This window comes from Idiotropiscis lumnitzeri, chromosome 19 (assembly GCF_059441095.1).
Source record: "Idiotropiscis lumnitzeri isolate Australia: NSW breed Sydney's pygmy pipehorse chromosome 19, RoL_Ilum_1.0, whole genome shotgun sequence".
Taxonomy (NCBI): Eukaryota; Metazoa; Chordata; class Actinopteri; order Syngnathiformes; family Syngnathidae; genus Idiotropiscis; species Idiotropiscis lumnitzeri.
This window is the reverse complement of record NC_142409.1, coordinates 9507438-9526037: the sequence shown is the minus strand read 5'-3', so window position 1 is coordinate 9526037 and position 18600 is coordinate 9507438. Positions and strand designations below refer to the sequence as shown.

The following is an 18600-nucleotide window of genomic DNA, read 5'->3' as shown; positions in this document are numbered from 1 at the left end:
ACGCATTTACGTTTTTGAGGTCCTGCTGTCGTCTATCAACAACCCATGCAAACATGAAAATATTTCTCGGGTTCTGGACCCGCTTGGTGCTCAGACCCTAATAATATATTTGAATCCTAGTTTTTCAGAAATGTAGAATAACATCAAATACACCAAACGCATGCGGGCAATCACCTCAATTTGTGAGCTGTTGCCGGTGTCCTCGGCTGACATCAGGCCCGGGAAGCGCTCGGCCTCTTCATCCTCCTGTGCCACCTCCTCCTCCTCGCGTTCCTGCTCCTGACTGGCCCTGTTACTGTCCATGCTGCGTGGGCTGTTTGGAAGCCATCTTCTCCAGCGGTGTGCGTGCGTCTTGGTGTCCACGACCAGGTCCTCATCCACCGCTTGCCCACCATGTACGTAGGAGTAATGGACCCCTGAGGAGGAAGCAAGAATATTAGTAGGGTGGAATGATGAATTGTTTCTCGCAATTAATTTGAGTTTATTTATCAAGAAAGAAAAGAAAGGAAAAAAAAAAAAATTATAGATCAAAGCGTGTCAGCGCTGGGGAGCACATATTGCTAGCCGAGTGCTGCTAGATGGCAAAAGCACAGTGAATGTTGCCAACATTTTCCGAGCCATCGAGCGCCAACTTTTTCCAAAAAGCGACTTCAATTCCCTCTAAGAAACAGACAACACGAGCGGAATCATTTTCACATTGTTTTCCACATGATGAGAAACGAGCCCCGCGGAAGGCAGTCAGAGAGTCGGCCGTGCTGAACATTGCCAAAGACATGGTGGCCCATTTACAGCAGAAAACCCGAGATTTAGCCACGTTGGAAACTTTTGCCCGAGGTTTGTTGTTTTAACTCCAAAATATTTTGCTGAGTTTGCCGTGAAAAAAAAAAAAAAAGGAGTGCGATAGAACTAGAAATGTTACATGCATGCAGGGAAGTCAGATTTATGTGAGACTAGACAATCAAATCACGGCCTTCGCTAAGGTAGAGAGGAGTAACTTGTTAAGTAGTTTTATTTTACAGGTGCGATGGTCCCCATATGGCTCTCGTGAGTTTTCACGGACGATCGGCGTCAGTTTACGAACCACTGGATTGGGAAGCCTGGAGCACAGCAACCCCAATCAGCTGCTGGTGATGACGCGCATAGCTTAAAAGGCGAGAGAGAACACATGAAAGCGAGACAGGGATGATTGATGAACAAACTTGGGCCAGGACCGTAGACGTAAGCATAAATCCTGTCACGTTTAACAGCAGACAGATTATGACGAGATGACAAAACAACCACAACAAGACAATGAAAGAAAAGGTCAGCTGCCCTTTCATTAATTTATATATTTTCATAAATCCTAAAACGATCAAACCCTCGTTGGACGTGAGCCCGGCAGCTTTGATATGCTTTACATATGCATTACAACATCCATATGTCGCCATGCATGTCATGCGCCCGCCACTAAGTGATGTTATGTCAAACCAAGCCCAAAGTGATAACTCATCAGTTGCAAAATTTGGCTCCGTCTCGTCCATCTAATCTAATGATCACAATTGTGACGCCCTACCACCAATGACATCTCTAAAGCCGTACTCAAAAGTAAAATGTAAATTTAAAAAAAGTAAAATTGCGTTATTCCACTCGGGGCAGCACGGTGAGCATGTCGTTGATATCCGTCAATGGCAATGAATGAGTTAAGAGTTTCAAACCGTATATACAAAACAAACACAATAAAAAATCTTAAATTACTCTTTGTAAATTTAAAAATAGGTGTGATTTTTTGGGGGGAATAGTTGAGCCAGAAAAGGTGGAGTTTTTCATAAATTAAATTAGAAAAACTGAAGTCCTCTGGGCAAGAAAAACAGGTCTGCTTTAAAGGATCATCGTCACTTCGTCAGCGGATGACGGAAAGCTGGCAAACAGCAGCTCCTCCAAAAACATCACAAAACCGTCGTGGCTTTGATTAAATGACCACATTTTTCCCAGCAAGTCACTCAGCGTGGTTGCCAATGAGTCACACCCTTGACAAAAAAAGGACAACCTGTGTTTCCCCTTCTCTTTGATTTACTCACACTGTCTATTATAAGAGCGTCTGTGTCATTTGACATGCCTGGAAGACCACCGAGGGACACCTAAAACCAACTCCCCGGAGGGGATGATGCGTCGCCTCGGTGTGGGACTATTCCTCAGCTTGAGCGTGAAAGCAAATCTCTCCCCTTCTTACGTCTCCTTTCATAGCCTCCACATAGCTTGGCAGTCTTGCGGGCCGGACGGCGGCCCACCGTAATTTTGTTCCTCCTTAAACCTTTCAAGGACATTTAGCAGGTCATAAAGCTGCAGAATGGAGGTCTTGCCCGCAACACCCACCGACCCCCACCTCACGCTTTGCTCTGCTCGTTTCCCACCTGACTCACCGTCGCTGACACACAAGAAATAAGAAAGGAACGCTGTTGCTGCATTGCATCGAAAGAGAAAGAGCTTTTCTCAGCAACTAAATACAAATGAAGCTGATGTAAGTGTTGCCAAAGACACTTGTTCTTTGCCTCTTTTGTTCTTGAGACTGAAGATTCTGACGCTTTATGAGTTGAAACTCGAGCCATCCATTTTCCAGAGGTGGGATTAAGTTCTATATAAACATCACATAAGTGAGTGCAAAATAGCCCTTATATCAGGTGTGGGCAAACTATGGCCCGGGGGCCAAATACGGCCCGTTAGACGTTTTAATCCGGCCCGCCAAACTTGAAAAAAATTAAATGAATCAACCTTGTTCGTGTTTTATTTTCCAAATACTGATGTTTTTCAAAGACATATATATTGTTGTAATGCTTTTGTTCACTTTCATTTCAAATTAAATGTATTTTTTTTTCTCCAATCAGGCGAGGTTAATTGGCTGGCAACCAGTTCAGGGTGTCCCCCGCCTACTGCCCGAAGATAGCTGGGATAGGCTCCAGCACCCACCGCGACCCTAGTGAGGAGAAACGGTACAGAAGATGGATGGATGGATGGAGGCGAGGTTACCAGAACACTCCATCCATCAGCTCCTGGCCCAGCCCCTATGTCAAATTTTAGAACCCATTGTGGCCCACCAATCAAAATGTTTGCCCACCCCGGGGCTAGGGCGTGAGGCAGTTACACTTCTTGTCCCTTATCTACATTATTCATTCACGTCCTAGCACTTAAATAAAATGGTGAGCATTTAAGTGCATTTATGAAGTCAGCGGAGACAAATGTCACAAAGGTGGGCTTTTAAGAGCATGCCGTAGCTTGCTTTTATAACATCCTCACTCGCATAAAAGCTTACTCTATCATTAGACAAGAACAAAAAGGGAAAGTTAAAGAGTAGGTGAGGAGTGAGGTGGCACCTGAGCAACGCTCAAAATGACAGCAGCATTCAAAGCAATTATGACATGACAAAACATGGAATCTATATAAACAGCATATAAGACTGAAAAGCGCTAACTCCATCCCAAAACGAATACATGTGAATTCCCCCGCGTTACTCACTGAACGCACAGCCACTTTAAATTCCTGGTGGTCTCTACACCATCGTTTCTGTTTTCATGGATGATTAGTCACGTTTTGTCCCAGTCAAAACACTCCGCCACAGAACTCCTCGGGGCTTCAGATTGGAGCTGCAGATAAAGGCGGCTGCTTTCTCCCACAGAAGAACACACTTGTGGTGGATATCACCGTGTAAAAATATTATTACATATTACACAACCGCTATAACCAAAATGGGGTTGAAGACGACACCAAAAGAAAAGAGGACTGCAAACTGCTGACCTTAACACTTTGCCGACGCAATCATAAACAACGTAATAATCTGGCTTTCTGATTAAATATCACCGTGCTCCCTCCTGGCATAACACCAACCACAGTGGAAAAAAATGAGCACGGGAATAGAGTAACATTCATCAGCTTGGAAAATGTTAATTACACTTTGCAATTTTAAAAAGGGGGTGCCTTGCTAGAATAAGCCCGGCTGCAAAGAGGAACCCTTGACACAGTTTATAAGATTGATCGGTAAAATAAAAAATATATATATATACAGTATGATCCTACAAAGTGGCTCATGTTAAACTATAACAGACTTTCTCGATCTTAATGGACAACAATCTAAATGGGTTTTGGAGTGCACCACTGCTATAAAACTCCGGTCCAGTGATTTCTAATTATGACTTTGGCCTGAGTAATGATGTTGAAACAGAATTAGCAAAAGAAGTGGCTCATTTCGCAATAATGGGGATTGCTACATTACGGTCATTGGCTCCAACGCTTTTCTCCAATTTCTTTTCTATTCTATGAAAATGACTTCTATGTCATCAACTTAAAACAATCAAATGAAAAACGGTAAATCTGGTAACTAATGGAATTAATTTCTTCTGTTCTTGCAGAAAAATTCCAATATTCCAGAAACAATGTTTGGGATGAGAAAACAATACACTAAACAAATATAGAGATCTCTCCGTAACTTCTAACAACCTGGGCTAAATTTAGCTCCTCCCCGACATGTTAATGTTTTAAAACAGCCGAGATATATAATACAAATCAACTTGCTTGACAGGTATTACTACTTTCCTATTAGCTATGGCTGTGGCTGCAATTTAGGGCATTACAGAAAGCGTTGTAGTTGAAGATAGATTCACACCCGACCAAAAAAAAAAAAAAGAAAGAATCATGAACCGAGTGATATGCAAATATTAGTTTAACCTCAAATCGTGACCAGGTATCCGCGGTCCTGCGAGACAAATCTATTCCAGTCGTGAAAATGTCTTTGTCAGCTGCATGATTTATGACAATGTCAAGCAGTTCGCTAAAACAAGCCAATATGCTGGCTAAGAACTGCATCAGGCACGTGGGTAAAAGAGAAACCCAAAACACGGGCTTTGGTGGGCCGGACGAGGAGCCCGCTGTCACCACTGCGGCTTTCCTCGTGGTGGGAATAATTGGTGGTTAGCCACTTGGTCAGTGCAGCAAGCTGCAAATGTTTGGGGAAAGACACCAAACAAAAAGGGCAAAATGGAGGAGGTGTCTGGCACAGGCTTCAAAGGAATTTCGGATTCCAGTCAGGCACATCGTCTTTCTTCCATTTCAGAAGATTGAGCGATTGACTGGAGGACCATGAAGCGTTTCTGTTGGCTCACCTCCATTTTTCTACTCTGAGCCGTATGATTCGGCGTCAAGGTGCCTGAGCAATGCTTCATTGCACACTGGGCTTGTTCTATAAGAGATTATTCTTTCCGGAGTCCACACAAGCCGATGGCAATATTCCTCTTTTCTCGAAGGTCACAGGCTAACTGAGCTCTAAAATGGCATTAGGACAGGACAGGAGTGGCTGCAGCTCATTCAAACTTAAATCTCACCATGAAAACACACACACCCACATCTGTGCATTCGCCGTTCCCACAGTCTGCTGTGCGCCTTGCTCAACAGAGCTGAAAATTGGAAATGGTCTGGAGGATGTATCTTGCGGATGTACAGTACAAAAGCTGGCGTATGACCCCGGATCCTCGACATCAATCATGTGATTGCCGCTACCATGTCTTAGTGAACCAAGAGACAACTACTGTGGCTAACGAACATGACTTATGCGAGTGATTTGTTATTAAAGCACATTTTGTCTTAATATTTCATACAAAAAAAAAAACAATCAAGGCTATCAATTCCTCAGACTTTGGTGCTTTTATCCGATCGACCACTTTTACATTCAGTATGAGTCCCTTAAATAGGAATCGATACGAGCCGTGTTTCAGAGCCCATGAGCGTGCCTGTTCCCGGCTGTGCGGACGAGCTTGTTCTTGTCCAGCAGGTGGAGATTGATTGACCAGACAATGTAATAACTGTGCCGTTTTTTGGCACTTCGACTTCGGGCGGGGGGGAGCTTTGGAGGGCATATCCATCAGCAGCGTGCAGCCTCTTAACTCCCCGGCCTGCCAAACATGTTCACACAGCAGTGTGTTGTTACAGAAAGTCCAGCGGAGCATACTCAGAAAGTCCAGCTACTATTCCAGGGGTCGTGACGTTTCTGCCATTGCTGCTCCCACCCCCCCTCGTGTCACAATCCAAACTACTAACACAGTGAGGGTCTATCACTGGTGATGCAAGTGGAAACGGGGCCAATGAGCCATCAGAAAAGACGGGCTCAGTCAACATTAATCCAACCCAATAACCAGGTGCACCATCTATAATCAACTCCTCACCAGGTGTGCTTTGAATTCTGGGATGCAGCCAAGGGGGAAAGTAAGTAAAATAAACTAGTGGGGAAGTCTCACCTTTCTTCCTTTATGTAACATTCAGACGCCTTATGGGGACAAACCTGGCCATTCGCAGTCTTAAATGGAAAGTGACAGCTGAGGAGCTCTGTGACAAACAACCTAAGAGACACCGGGCTGGAATGCAAATGAGCTTGTTCTCCAAAAAAAACCCTACTTGCCTTTTTACGTTTCTCCCCTTCATACTCTGCAGACAGTGAGCGAAGATGAGCGTTGGTATTCTGCCGGTGATGATGAAGGAGGGGAAGAGCAGCGAGCTTTGTTGGCATTGGCGTAGGGGTGGGGGTGGGGATTGATGCCGGTTGGCAGTCTCAGCTTCCACTTACAAACCAGCCCGATTTTCCCAGGGGGAAGGATGACGAAAGGCTGAAGACTAAGGCTGCCTTTGCATTGGCTCCGCGTCAACAAGGCCCCCTTAATCAGCCTGTTAGAGATTCATACTCACGTGCAGTTGAGGCTTTCCGAATCAAAGCAATCAGCTTGGATAGGACAAACGTCCTGTTGGGGTTTCTTGCTTCTACTCAACGCACTTGCCTGCATTTCTGTGGTTAAACACCTCTCAACATCAACTCACAATAGATTTCCGACCAAAGTCCCTAAGCCTTCACTCACTTTGGCTTTCAGCATATTGTTTTTTGGACTTCTGATACGTCCCTCCCCACGGTCACTGTCCTGCCTCTGGGCACCCTGCCACAGGTACCCATAACCCCCCAAGTTCTTCCTCTCCGGGCTTCCATTGATCAAACTCGAGGGGCCCCGTAGGCGAAAGACAGCCAAAGGAAAGATGTGGATGAATTCAGACTGAGTCGGATATTTTTAGAGCAAATACTTACACACAGCAACAAAATAAGTATAAAAGAAAAACATAAAATGTGTCCTGCCTGCAGCAAATGTAGTACTGCATTCTTCATAAAAATAAACATACAAACATAAACGCATCACAGAAAGCTGTCCATTACGACAGACCAACAAGGCTGGCGATGCAGTGTCCTTGTCCAACTGATTTCCTATCACGCTTAGCTATGCATTTGAGAATTTCGAATAGAATTTCATCGACAGTCACCTCATGCATCAATTGCCTCATGTGAGGGTCCCAGTATGTATAAGTTGTGCAATAGGCGTACCCTTGAGGGTAATGACCCAGTGACAACTCACTGGGTCATGAAAGGTAAAAATGTAGCTATTTTTTTTTTAAACCGTGTAGTGTTAAAAACCCATAAAAACAACGGCTATAAACCACAGACATCCTTGATATAGTGGGAATATTTCGGACTGACAGATAAGTTCCACACAGAAAAAAAAAAAAGCAGAAAAACCATCAACCGCAAAATAGCGGAGAACATTGTGACATTTTAATGAATACCAGTTTGGGAGATTTTATAAGAGGCTTGTTTAAACTCTCAAACAGTCAAATCGATTTGTTTTCCCCTCAACATGTTGCATTCAAGTCATGGGAATCAGCAAAGGTTGACGCGAGGTAACTGGACTGGTTCTTTTTTGCTGAAAGATAGCGATCAGTTTGTTGTTAAAATCTGATCGTAATCGAATGCAGCGGTGCAGCCGCAATTCCGATGTGGCCGACGATATAAATAAAACGGGTTGTTAACAGAAAGCAATGGGAGACAGATTATCGTATGTTTCGCAGCGACTTGTCCCTGCAGCACTTAGTGAGCGACGCGGCAGAAAAACAACGTTAAATAACACCCCGGGGTTCTTTGGTGGAGTCTGTGAAGACTCCTGAGTCGCGTGCTCTGCTCTCGTTCCCTCTAATCAAGCTTGACGCTGTCTGCCAGGACGCCACGTTTAAAAACCTGCTCCAACATGTCCGGCTCCTTGATCTTGTCACTGAACTAGACAACCTTGACCAGCAAACTAACTCGCTCCATCGTATTCAACATTTTCCGATCTGGATTTGAGTGACAACCGTAAATTGAGCATCATGAATCAAGGCTGATATAGCGTCAATGATGGACTCGATATAGGACACAGACACGCACATAGACGCCAGACTGCTAGGTGTTGTTACACTTTGTCCTTGCGAGGTAATTGGCACTCACACTTAAATGTAAGTCAAATAATTCACCGTTGACACACTTGAGGAGCTTATATTTTGCCAGGGAGACAACAGACGCCGTGCGATTCAGTGGCTGTCAGTCACCAAACACTGACCCACTTTGCGGGGAAAGAAAAATACCTATAATACCTCTAAGATGACAGTAGAAAAGGATGACGGGCGTTGATTCCAACTGATATGGTCGCATTTTTTTGGGAATTTTCCACTGAGGGGTAGAAAAGTGGGCGGTGATCAAATTGTGATGTCATTGAAGCTGGTTTGCTGTCTAATACAACAATAAACGGCAGAGGTGATTGAAAAAGTCAGAACAAAAAAAAAAAAATCCTGCAAGTCCCATCGGGGCAAGAAGAAATAAGCATGGAATTCGATCATCCTTCCGGGATTTTAGATGATACGGCCGACACGTCATAAACGTTGAGCAGAGTTATGTGCAATAACAATCACCACGCCGCTCGACGATTAACTTTGACCTTTAAAAACTTGCGTGCCATAATAGATGCGCAGATGTGCGATATTACCTCCGATGACGATTAAAAGTGAATGGCAAGCGCTCATATTTAATCGTTAGTTAGCTAGAGAAAGATGAAGGAAAGCGGAAGAACCCATTACTTATATTGTGACGGAAGATTTTCAGCTTTTTCGCTTGCGTCGGGGGCAAGAGATCACGTATGTCCATCAGATTGAATTGAGGTAAAAAAAGCAAGCTGTGTATGGCATGTGTGAGAGTATGTAAATAGTTTGTGTATTTTTAATCATGTTTTTTATACACTATTTGTATCAATGATAATTACACACACACTCACAGACACGCACATCATTGCTTCAGCACACATGCGCACACCCACACGCTTGTTTTAAGTTTCACTTTCCATAGGTTTCGTTTTTCTCTGAATAAAGTCCAGAGGGATGGGCGAAGAAGTCAGTGAGAGTACGGGAGAGTGAACTGGCAAGACGTCTACTTCACTTCCTGGCTTCTCCTCCCATCGCGATGGAGAAAAGACAAAACCTTCCCTGGTTATTCCTCTGGTTCTCTGCATTTAATTCAGTCTAATGAAGGCGTCAGGACCTTTTAAACCTGACACATGTCCCGATTTTTCCATGACATAAAAGAAGACTGAAAAACCAGCAAAACTCAATCTTGTTTGCAAAGTTCGAAGATGCTGTTGTCGAAAGTCCAGCTGTTGAGCTGGCAGTCAGCACTCTCCATTATCCCCCTTTTGTGCATTGTCTGTTTGACAAGGCCGGACCTGTTTATGTCTTCAGGACAGATGTGAAGTCCCACATGGGATTCCCATTTCTCGTTCCTCTCATTCCGTTCTTTTGCAGCAGGCCAGAAATGAGAAAGCAGACAATATGTGCAACGGGGAAGCCTATCTCGAGCAAGCGTTTCATTTTCGAAAAGCGCAAATAATTGAAAGAAAAAGCAGTCAAAGTGAATTCATGCTGACATTTATGAACAAAAGCGGGAAGCATGAATGCCTTTAAAAGGTTACATGCTCCAACATGGAAGTGAAAAAAAATAAAGATTACGGCATTTATTTTCGAGATCACACATGCTTTCATCCTGGTGAAAAAGGGGTCTCAAAGAACAACCCCGCCCAAAACTAACTCCGTAGTGCCGCCTGGAAAGTTATAAAAAATATCTATCTCGCAAATAATATACATACAAGCGATTGCTAATGTTGGCGCATTTGATTTTGGATGTAGTGAAATGATGATGTGGACCATTGCATATCTTTATCCAGAAGTTACGTTTTGGGTTCACACTCATGTGCCTGAATTGCTGAACTATGAGGTGGAAATGTCATGAGCCCATTCAATTGGGATTTTGGTTCCATTAGGACTCCCCATTATTGGCCCGTGCCTGTCTTTGTGTTTGCAGACTAGCCGCGCTGTTTGTCCGAGGCTGCCTGGCAAGTGCTGCTGTTGGCCGCTGGCCGACACCGCTCGTGTCGACGTGTTTATTGCTCTTGTGTACGCGCGCACACGCATGCGGGTGAACGGCAGGAGGAGGTCAGAGCTGGTTCTAGAGTCAATAATAATTGGTCTTAACATTGAAGGGAGGCTTCCCAGTGTAGCGCTAGATATTTTAATCAAATAAAGTCCAAATCACAGCAGATTTTACTTTAAATTGCAGATTAAAAATGAACAGAGGAAGAAAATGAGAATATCTGCAAGCCATTTAGGGTTAAAAAAAAAAAAAAAAGGAAAATTTGAAAAATTGACTGCATGAAGTTTATAGCATCGCAGATGTCAAATTAGATCCTCGTGACTGTTTATTTATGTTTGCATTCAGCTCAATCGGCAGTGTGCGGACTCCAAATGTGATGATGCATAGTGCCAGAGGGCTTCTGGGTGAATGGCGAGCTGGCAAGACATTTAATCGATAATTCCACATGCCTACTTTCGATCGCTGCGGTCAGTGCGGGACACCAGTGAAATTAAACCCCTCCTTTATCGCTAACAAAATGAGCCTGGAAAAAAATTTTTCCATACACTGTAATTAATGTTTCATGAATCTGTGACAGTTTCTCATGAAGGCATTCATTCACACTCTGGCCTTCAACTCAAGGACCTTTATCCAATGTTATGAATAACAAATTCACCCTAATGAGGTATAGAAAATGGATATTCAAACAGCTCACGCTAATTACCTTTGCCGTCCGGGGAAGTCGTAGGTGGCGAAGGCCTTCAAACAAGAATCAATGCAGTTGAAAAACCTCACAGCAGTTGACAAACAGGCACTCATGCAAATGCCTCCTAATAACCACAAATAAGCAATTCCATCACGAACAAAGACAATTTGTCACATTACTCGGACGAGGCGTTGTTCATCATTTTCACGACACCAAACGTGGGCTATAATTATGACTCAATGCACGGACGTTGAGGACAAAAATGTTTTGTTCACCCTGACTTGTTCGTGTAAGGCAAAATAGAATTTTTTTTTTTTTTTAAAAAACACTTGAGCTCGGAACTGAACAAGATATATTGATACTTGAGTCCAATTAAAATGCTTTTGCAAATGCCAAACGCTAATTTAGTGCATCTAGGTGAGAGAGTCGGGACAAAGTGAAGGATAAGAGGGGCATTACTGAGCTTTTTCAACACAACCGGGGATATGACTATAGTCGGGCTCGCTGTCAAGAGGTAATATATATTTAAGGAATCAACTGGTAAGACACCTTGATGTTGTCGTGGCTCACATAGTAGCTGACATTTGGGATCCACTTCCTGTCAATGCATTCGCAATTGTCCAATCCAGTCAGGGTCTTTCAGTTTCCACCTCTCTACACTATTCAGTTTCTTCTACAGACCACAGTCGACTCCAGTACCGGGCTCCATTAGTCAACACTTTGCTACACTGGTGTGTTCTGTTCCTGACCAGAGTCTCCTCCTAATTAAAATTGATTTAAGACCAAGGCAGACAGATTGTTGTCCTCCTTTTTCCATAAGTCATTTAGGATGGGCTGTCATGCTCCAAAAAATGTGATGAATGGAACTGGTCTCAAAATAAGAATTAAGGTGAGTCATTGGGTACAGATGCGGCATTGAAAGTTAATGTTGCCCAAAGCCAGTTTTTCATACCAAATGGCTGCCATTACTAGAGATGCCACATTTAACCAGGCCCAGGCGTGCCAACTTGCCAAATTACAGCTCCACCATGCCAGACCGCAGATGTGATCTATGGAGTTCATTAAAAATGATGTGAGCCTCCAATGATATCACCGAGGACAGAGAAACAACGACGACTCGTGGCAACACACTCACCGCGTATACTGAAGTCTGAGCTTCCCTTGTTATCTATGCGGAGAAGATGGGGATTATAATCGGATGTCTTTGCGAGAAAGTTAAAATTGCACCTTGCAGTAGAGCACAAAAACTCAGACGCTCTTTGTTTAAAGACAAAAACCTCAAGATCGGGCAAAAAAGGAGATGTTTAATTCTGCGATAAACAGGATGACAGCGAGCTGCCAAAGTTCTTCAGCTGCAGCACACATTTAGGAGACACATGGTCAAGCTTGTGCAAGGCTCTGCACAAAAGAAAAAAAAAAACTCCTGACCCCAGTAATCTTCTGGGATTCACCCTTAATCAGCTCCACCCTGGCGGAGCGACACCCACAAGGGTGAAGCGATGAACAGGCCGAGCCTCGCAGATTGTTCAATCTTCATAACTCATCCACAGACTCGAGTCACACAACAATGTTGGCATTCTCTTACAAACACATAAAATGAAAGATGATTATGTCCACGACTAAACCCCCCTCCTGGGGGATGCAGGACCCATGAATCTGAGCTGTTTCATTCTGTGGCAAGCTGCCCATCAGACAGTGACACACCTGAGAAATACGAACTCTCAAGTTAAAGTGGGGAGAATGCGCTGGTCATCACAGGTTGCATCAAAGAAACATTTGAGAGGTTGCCATAAGAGAACATATATTCTCCGTCATATTTGAGAACATTACAGTTGAAGGTGCATCCAATGAATCATAGTGATGGTTAAAATCTTTTGGTCCAATGGCAGAGTAAATCCAGGATTGGTCTGGAATTTCAGTAACTTTACATTTCAGGCACGCGGCTTTTATGGGTAAACATAATAAACAACGGGGCGACTCAGTCCGCGGACGTTCAGCGGAAACCTGCTCGAATATCTCAAGTAAAAAGCAATGATGCGAAACCCAGATGGAGTGATCTCACGCTTGACACTGTCGACCTGTCGCAGACACACCCTGCCAAGTATTTTATGTCTAATGGGATTTCACAAATGACTTGCAGACGTTAAACGGCCATTCGTGGCAGGCTAACGAAATGACCCTAATTGTGAAAAACAACTCTCTCGTTTAATTAGGGATGATTTCTACATTTCAAATGAAGTGAGTGCAAGGCTATGAATAAAATGACTCTCTGAGAGGAGGGTGCACCCTGGACTGGTCGCCTGTCAATCACAGGACGAACAAGAATTCAGACTCAGTCATATGTATCGTTCTGGACATGCATTTCTTTGGAATGTGCCAAGAAGCCAGAGCACCTGGAGAAACCCCACACAAGCGCGTAGAATGTGCAAAGTTGTAATTCGAACCCTGAACCTGACCAAAGACAATTCTATTTAGCAAATCCTGTGCACATTCTAGCTCAAAGCATCTCGAAATGTGGAAATAATCCATCTCCTCCACACTAGGCCTGGAGAAGCCGCTCGATGAAGGGGAACCAAGTGCTACATGCCTCGTTGCCATGAAACGGAGGCATGCTGAAAGAAGATAACGCACCCCCCACCGCCTACCCCGTCGCTCCCCGCATCCAGACTTCATATCCTGAACTCGGCGGGAGGGGGGGCTACTCGGGGTCTATCCACAAAGCAAGTTGTCGGCCGCGAGGTTTACGGCATGCCATGACATGCCTGTGCAGCAAGTTCGTGTGAAAGTTCACCGTTTGTATATAAGCGCTTTCACTGCCGAGTGAAGTGAAGGAGCGTCACCTTTGTCAGATCGGCTCGGCGCTTTGGGGTTTTGATATTTAATTAGTCGGGATTCAAGCTAAATCTATTAAGAAGATTAACTCTTCTCTTGTTATCCTCTCAACAGGGTTACATTCAGCATCACATTCTATACAAAATGACCTCCGACTTGGGTTACGATTTTACCAATATTAGGTACACCTGCATGATCTCATGATGTCCAATCAAATCTGAGCACTGTGAGGCCATAAAATTACTTTCCATTTGGCAGGCAACAGACTCTCGAAAAATGTGTCAAAAATCCGATGCCCAAAAACACACATGGAGTCTTGTATTCTGTTTTAAAGTGGTCATTGCATTTAAAAAAAAAAAAAGTCAATTTCCTTTAGCGTCATAATGTTTTATAAGTCTATTAGGTGTCTATTAGAACGAGACACACAAAAAAGTCTCAAAAGCGATGTGTATAAACAGTCAGGAAGTCTGGCATTTTGGTTTGAAGCCGGAATTTTAGGGTCATTTTGGCCAATATCAAGAGGCCTTTAAAGACAAAACCGGCCCTCGAAGCCAGTTTCCCTAGCAACATGACATTTAACTGCCATGCCTGAAAAGACGCACGACGGCTGACATTTTTGTTTGAAGCGGTCATTATAAAGTCATTTTGGACAATCCGAGTGTCTTTCAAAAAAATATGCAGCCCCAGCGTCTCTTAGCCACGTGAGATTAAATAAGAAGCATGACTAACAAGAATACACCCACCACAAATGTCTGATTTAAAGAGCAATTGTTACGTGTATGATGTGTGCATAATAAAACGTGTGTCGTATACCCCAATTAAGTAGGCAGTATCCTTCCCCCCGAAATTTGACTGCTATTCTTCTCTTGCCAATGATGAAATATCTCGAGCTCTAGCGGCCTGACTGCGGGCAAGGCGGCTCCTTTCCAATCATTTGTGGGGAGAAAATAAGATGATGTTTATCAGTGGCGGGAATTGCTTGTCATTTCTCACTGAACTCTTATCCATCACGTCTCCCTGCTTGTGACCTTTTCAGGCGGGCCTTAAAGTGGACTGAAGCGCCGAGCGCATCCCGCAACGGCAGGAAGACGAGGATCTTGCATGCATGAAAAGACAATGATGCAAACTTGAAGAGGGGCTTAACTGCGCCGTGTTTCATTAACTAGTGGCCTCTTGGCTCTTTGTCTTGGGCGCCTATTGAACCCCCGGCGCACCACTCCTGAGCTCTAAAGCCGCCCCCGTCTGAGCTTCTTCCCACAGCGGCCGAGTGGGCGTGGAGGGGAGTGTTGAGGTTTCAGGGCGTGACTAATGCGCCGGCCTGGTGCTGCTGTTGCATGCTGGTACGGGTGACGACCCCGCTTCTGGCTTATATAGTGAAGCCCGCCGTGGCTGTCGTGGAGGGCAGCACAAAGAACCCCCCCCAGTCCTGTCCGTGCATTCCCCCTTTCTCAAAGCACCCAGCCCCCGTGATGCTTTCACGGTGGACCCTTTCAGACGGTCATTCAGATTGGCAATAAAGAAGCGGGCTCCAGCTACGTCTGTTTTCAAAAAGTACACTCCTCACAAAAAACAAAGGGCTTTCGGGTGAAATTTCAGAATGCGCTCTGACAGGTGAACGGATTTGACGAGTGACTTTTCTAGAAGTGTCTTTCTCAAAGCTTCAAATTGCTCAAAAAGAGGCTAAAAGCGCATCCTGTCACTTTTGCGATGCACGTGACAGCCCGTAAAGCGTTTCCGATACGGGTCTGACGTTTGCGCACTTAGCTGGCCAGCGGTCGCCCAAAGTATGACGGTCGCACACGCCGCTACGATCATAGCACATTAACAGCCTTGAGCGGAGGCATTTAAAGGAAACCACATCATTACACCGGCCACTCTCTCTCTCACTCTCGCTCGCTCAAAAATGCCCTTGCTGCTCACACACTCATTGCATGAGCCGGTGCATTCCATCTCTTTTTCCACTCGCGGCACAAATTATCTCGGAAATCAGCCCCAATTTTGTGTGCACATCTTTGAAAAGAAAAGGACAACTATGCTGGCAAAATGTTGTGTAATTCCGCCCAGATGTTCGCCATAGTTCCCAGCAAGAGATACTGTTTGATACAAAGTTTCGTTTTCCCATCATACAAAGTTTGGCATCCTTCTGTTTGGGCACCAAACTCAGTGGTATGGCGCTACGCACGATGTACTACCTTAGTCGGTCCCGTTTCAAAGTTTTGACCTGTACGAATAATAAGTAAATTTTTCAGGTACCAGTATCTGACTTTGCACGTTTACAACACTTAGCATGGATAAATCATAAAGAAACCAATCTCCGAATTCACATTACGGGGTCTTAAAGAGGGACGACTAATGCACCTCTCCTTCATTAGTAAACCAAAACAGGAGGGCTCAGGGCACGCCATTCTACGTGTGAGGCTAGATATCTAAAAATATTGTCCAACATGAAAACAAGGACAAGTCACAAAAGGAAAAAAATGCAGTCATGAGTTATTTTGTTTCAAATCAGTCCATCTCTCTCTTGCAAGGACCTTAAAATGTGGTCCACATGCAGACCGACTGTCAAAACCACGCTGGCGTGTAAATACGACACGCGTGCCACCCGATAGCATCACTCACAGAAAAAAGCAACGGGTGGCTTGGCATGGGGGGGATTCACACAGAAAGCGCACACTGCTTTAATTTATAGCCACTGTCAGCAGCTGAACATATTCACCGAACCGCTGTCTGGTGAAAATGCACTGGCAGCAATAAACGATCCGGCAGGGAGGGAAGAGTGAGGCGAGTACGAGGCTGACGAGGCTGACATGTGTGCAGCGTGCTGATGTTGGGAGGACGACTTTTCTCCCCGGAATACAACTGACGTGACCTGCCTGTCTCAAGTACAATACTGGAAGAGGTGCTCTCATTTACCACACAAGGAGAAATACACTTCAGGAAAGGACAGTGGGACATATTATGGGGAGATGATCTTTTAATTGCAGAGTCGCAATGTTGTCGGATGCTGCCATATTACACAGGCGCACTATTGCATCAAAACTGAAGTCTCTGCAGAGCTGCAGTGTTGGTGGATGCAATTTTGGGTGGAAATAAAACCCCAGAAGAACCATTATAAAAAGATGCACCAATTTTTTTTTCTCTATACAGCTATCTCGGCTTAATCAAGGGAGTCAAACCAGCAACTTCTATGTGAGGTAGCCACAAACGCTCAGAATACACAACAATTACATTAATCATATTCAAATCTATGGACAAGTCAGAGTAGTCAGTGAGCATGTTTTTGGAACATGACATCAAGGAAGGATTCGAACCAAGAACCACTCCACTGGGATGCTGACATGCCACACCAGCGTGCGTGCTGCCAAGAATACTAATAACACACAATTAAAATGATTTTATGAATTTAGCCCACGGAGGACCAAGTCAGTTAATTGTTTAGCGTTCGCTTCGGGTGGTTATGATGTTATGATTATTGCAGTCATACGTTTGCTTTTTTTCCACTATTTGTGTAACACCTAAGCTCCAGGTTGTGTTTGTTTTTAAATATTTAACCAGAATACAAAGAGGGGTTAACAAACTCAAATATGGGTTATAGTAGCGGGAAAATAACATAATAGACCACATTTGTGGTTATAACAGCCGCGTTTTTCTTTTTTCCCACCTACAATTGTTATTTAAAGTCAACAAAGTGCAAGAGAAAGAAAATTAGATCATGCATGTTGGTTCAGGTCTGTCTACATGTATGGTTGTGCATGTTTGTTCTTACCGGTTTGGGCTCCGGCGTCGTACACACACTGCACAAGCAGGACAAGTCCGAGCAGCAGGTCCAGTCTCCTCTCAAGCGCCATGTCCACAGTTATCCGAGCGGTGGTCGCCTTCCTAGCCCCCCACTATCCGCCGCTCCACTCCTCCGAGGCGGCGGAACCCCGCAACTCTCTCCTTCGTCTTCCCGGAGGAAATATAAAGGAAGAAAAAAATGCTTTGTCTTCCACGCGGAGGTGCTTTCTTCTCCCACACAATTGCGTGTCGCCCGCCCCCAAAATGCACCAAAAAAAAGAACAAAAATATTGGAATAAAATATTCAAACGTGACAAGAGGGAAAAGTTGAACGAATCGGTGCGCGTCGGTGTGTGTGTGTGTGAGGTCCAATGTTGCGCTCCTGGAGAAAAAGAAAGTGCGCGTGTGACGTCACCACGTCCTTCCAGCCAATGAGATGGCGTCTTTTGGGATGTTGCGAGAACCTGGAAGACGAACGTTTTATGTATATATGATATTACAAACTAAGGAAAATGTCAAAGCATGTCATAAAAAATCCATCTCTCATTCGGTATCTCCCTAAATATCCATCTATTTATAACCTAGCTCACTATGGTAGCAACAAACTGAGCTATTGTCCAGCTAACAACCACATACAGGGAAGTAAATTAAATAAAACGTCATCAAATATCAAGATATTCTGAACATTATTTAACTTGCGAAATACTATGGAGAAGTGACAAACTATCAAAAGTGTTACACTAGCAAACTGTGGTCCAGCTAGCCAACTATGTGCAAAGGTAAGAGAAATGACATTTAATGTCACTCTGACATTACACTCACAATACAAAATAATTTCTAAAATGCCAGAACAGATGTTGGTTGTGCTCACCTTTAAGCAGGTACAAGTGCACCAGTGTTGACACCATGACATCACCATGGTGTTGTGTTTTCCTCACAGCCGGCCAAACAGTGGAAGGGTGGGTAGCTGTAGACGGGTGTTTTTTTTATTTTTTACCCCCCTTCCCTGCCGTGGCATTCCCTT

The 18600-nt window shown here is 44.3% G+C and overlaps 1 protein-coding gene across 1 annotated transcript in view; it reads right to left on the bottom strand.

Moving 5' to 3' along the window:
- plxdc2b (plexin domain containing 2b) overlaps positions 1 to 18517 on the bottom strand; it is a 39407-nt gene extending 20890 nt beyond the window's left edge. Inside the window, exons 1-2 of the mRNA XM_088283042.1 lie at positions 17566 to 18517; positions 175 to 416 (exon numbers count right to left, since the gene is read on the bottom strand). Of these exons, the coding sequence (XP_088139168.1) occupies positions 175 to 416; positions 17566 to 17647 (324 nt within the window). The 5' untranslated portion in view covers positions 17648 to 18517. The remainder of the gene's footprint in view (positions 1 to 174; positions 417 to 17565) is intronic.
- Between the last annotated feature and the right edge of the window lie 83 nt (positions 18518 to 18600).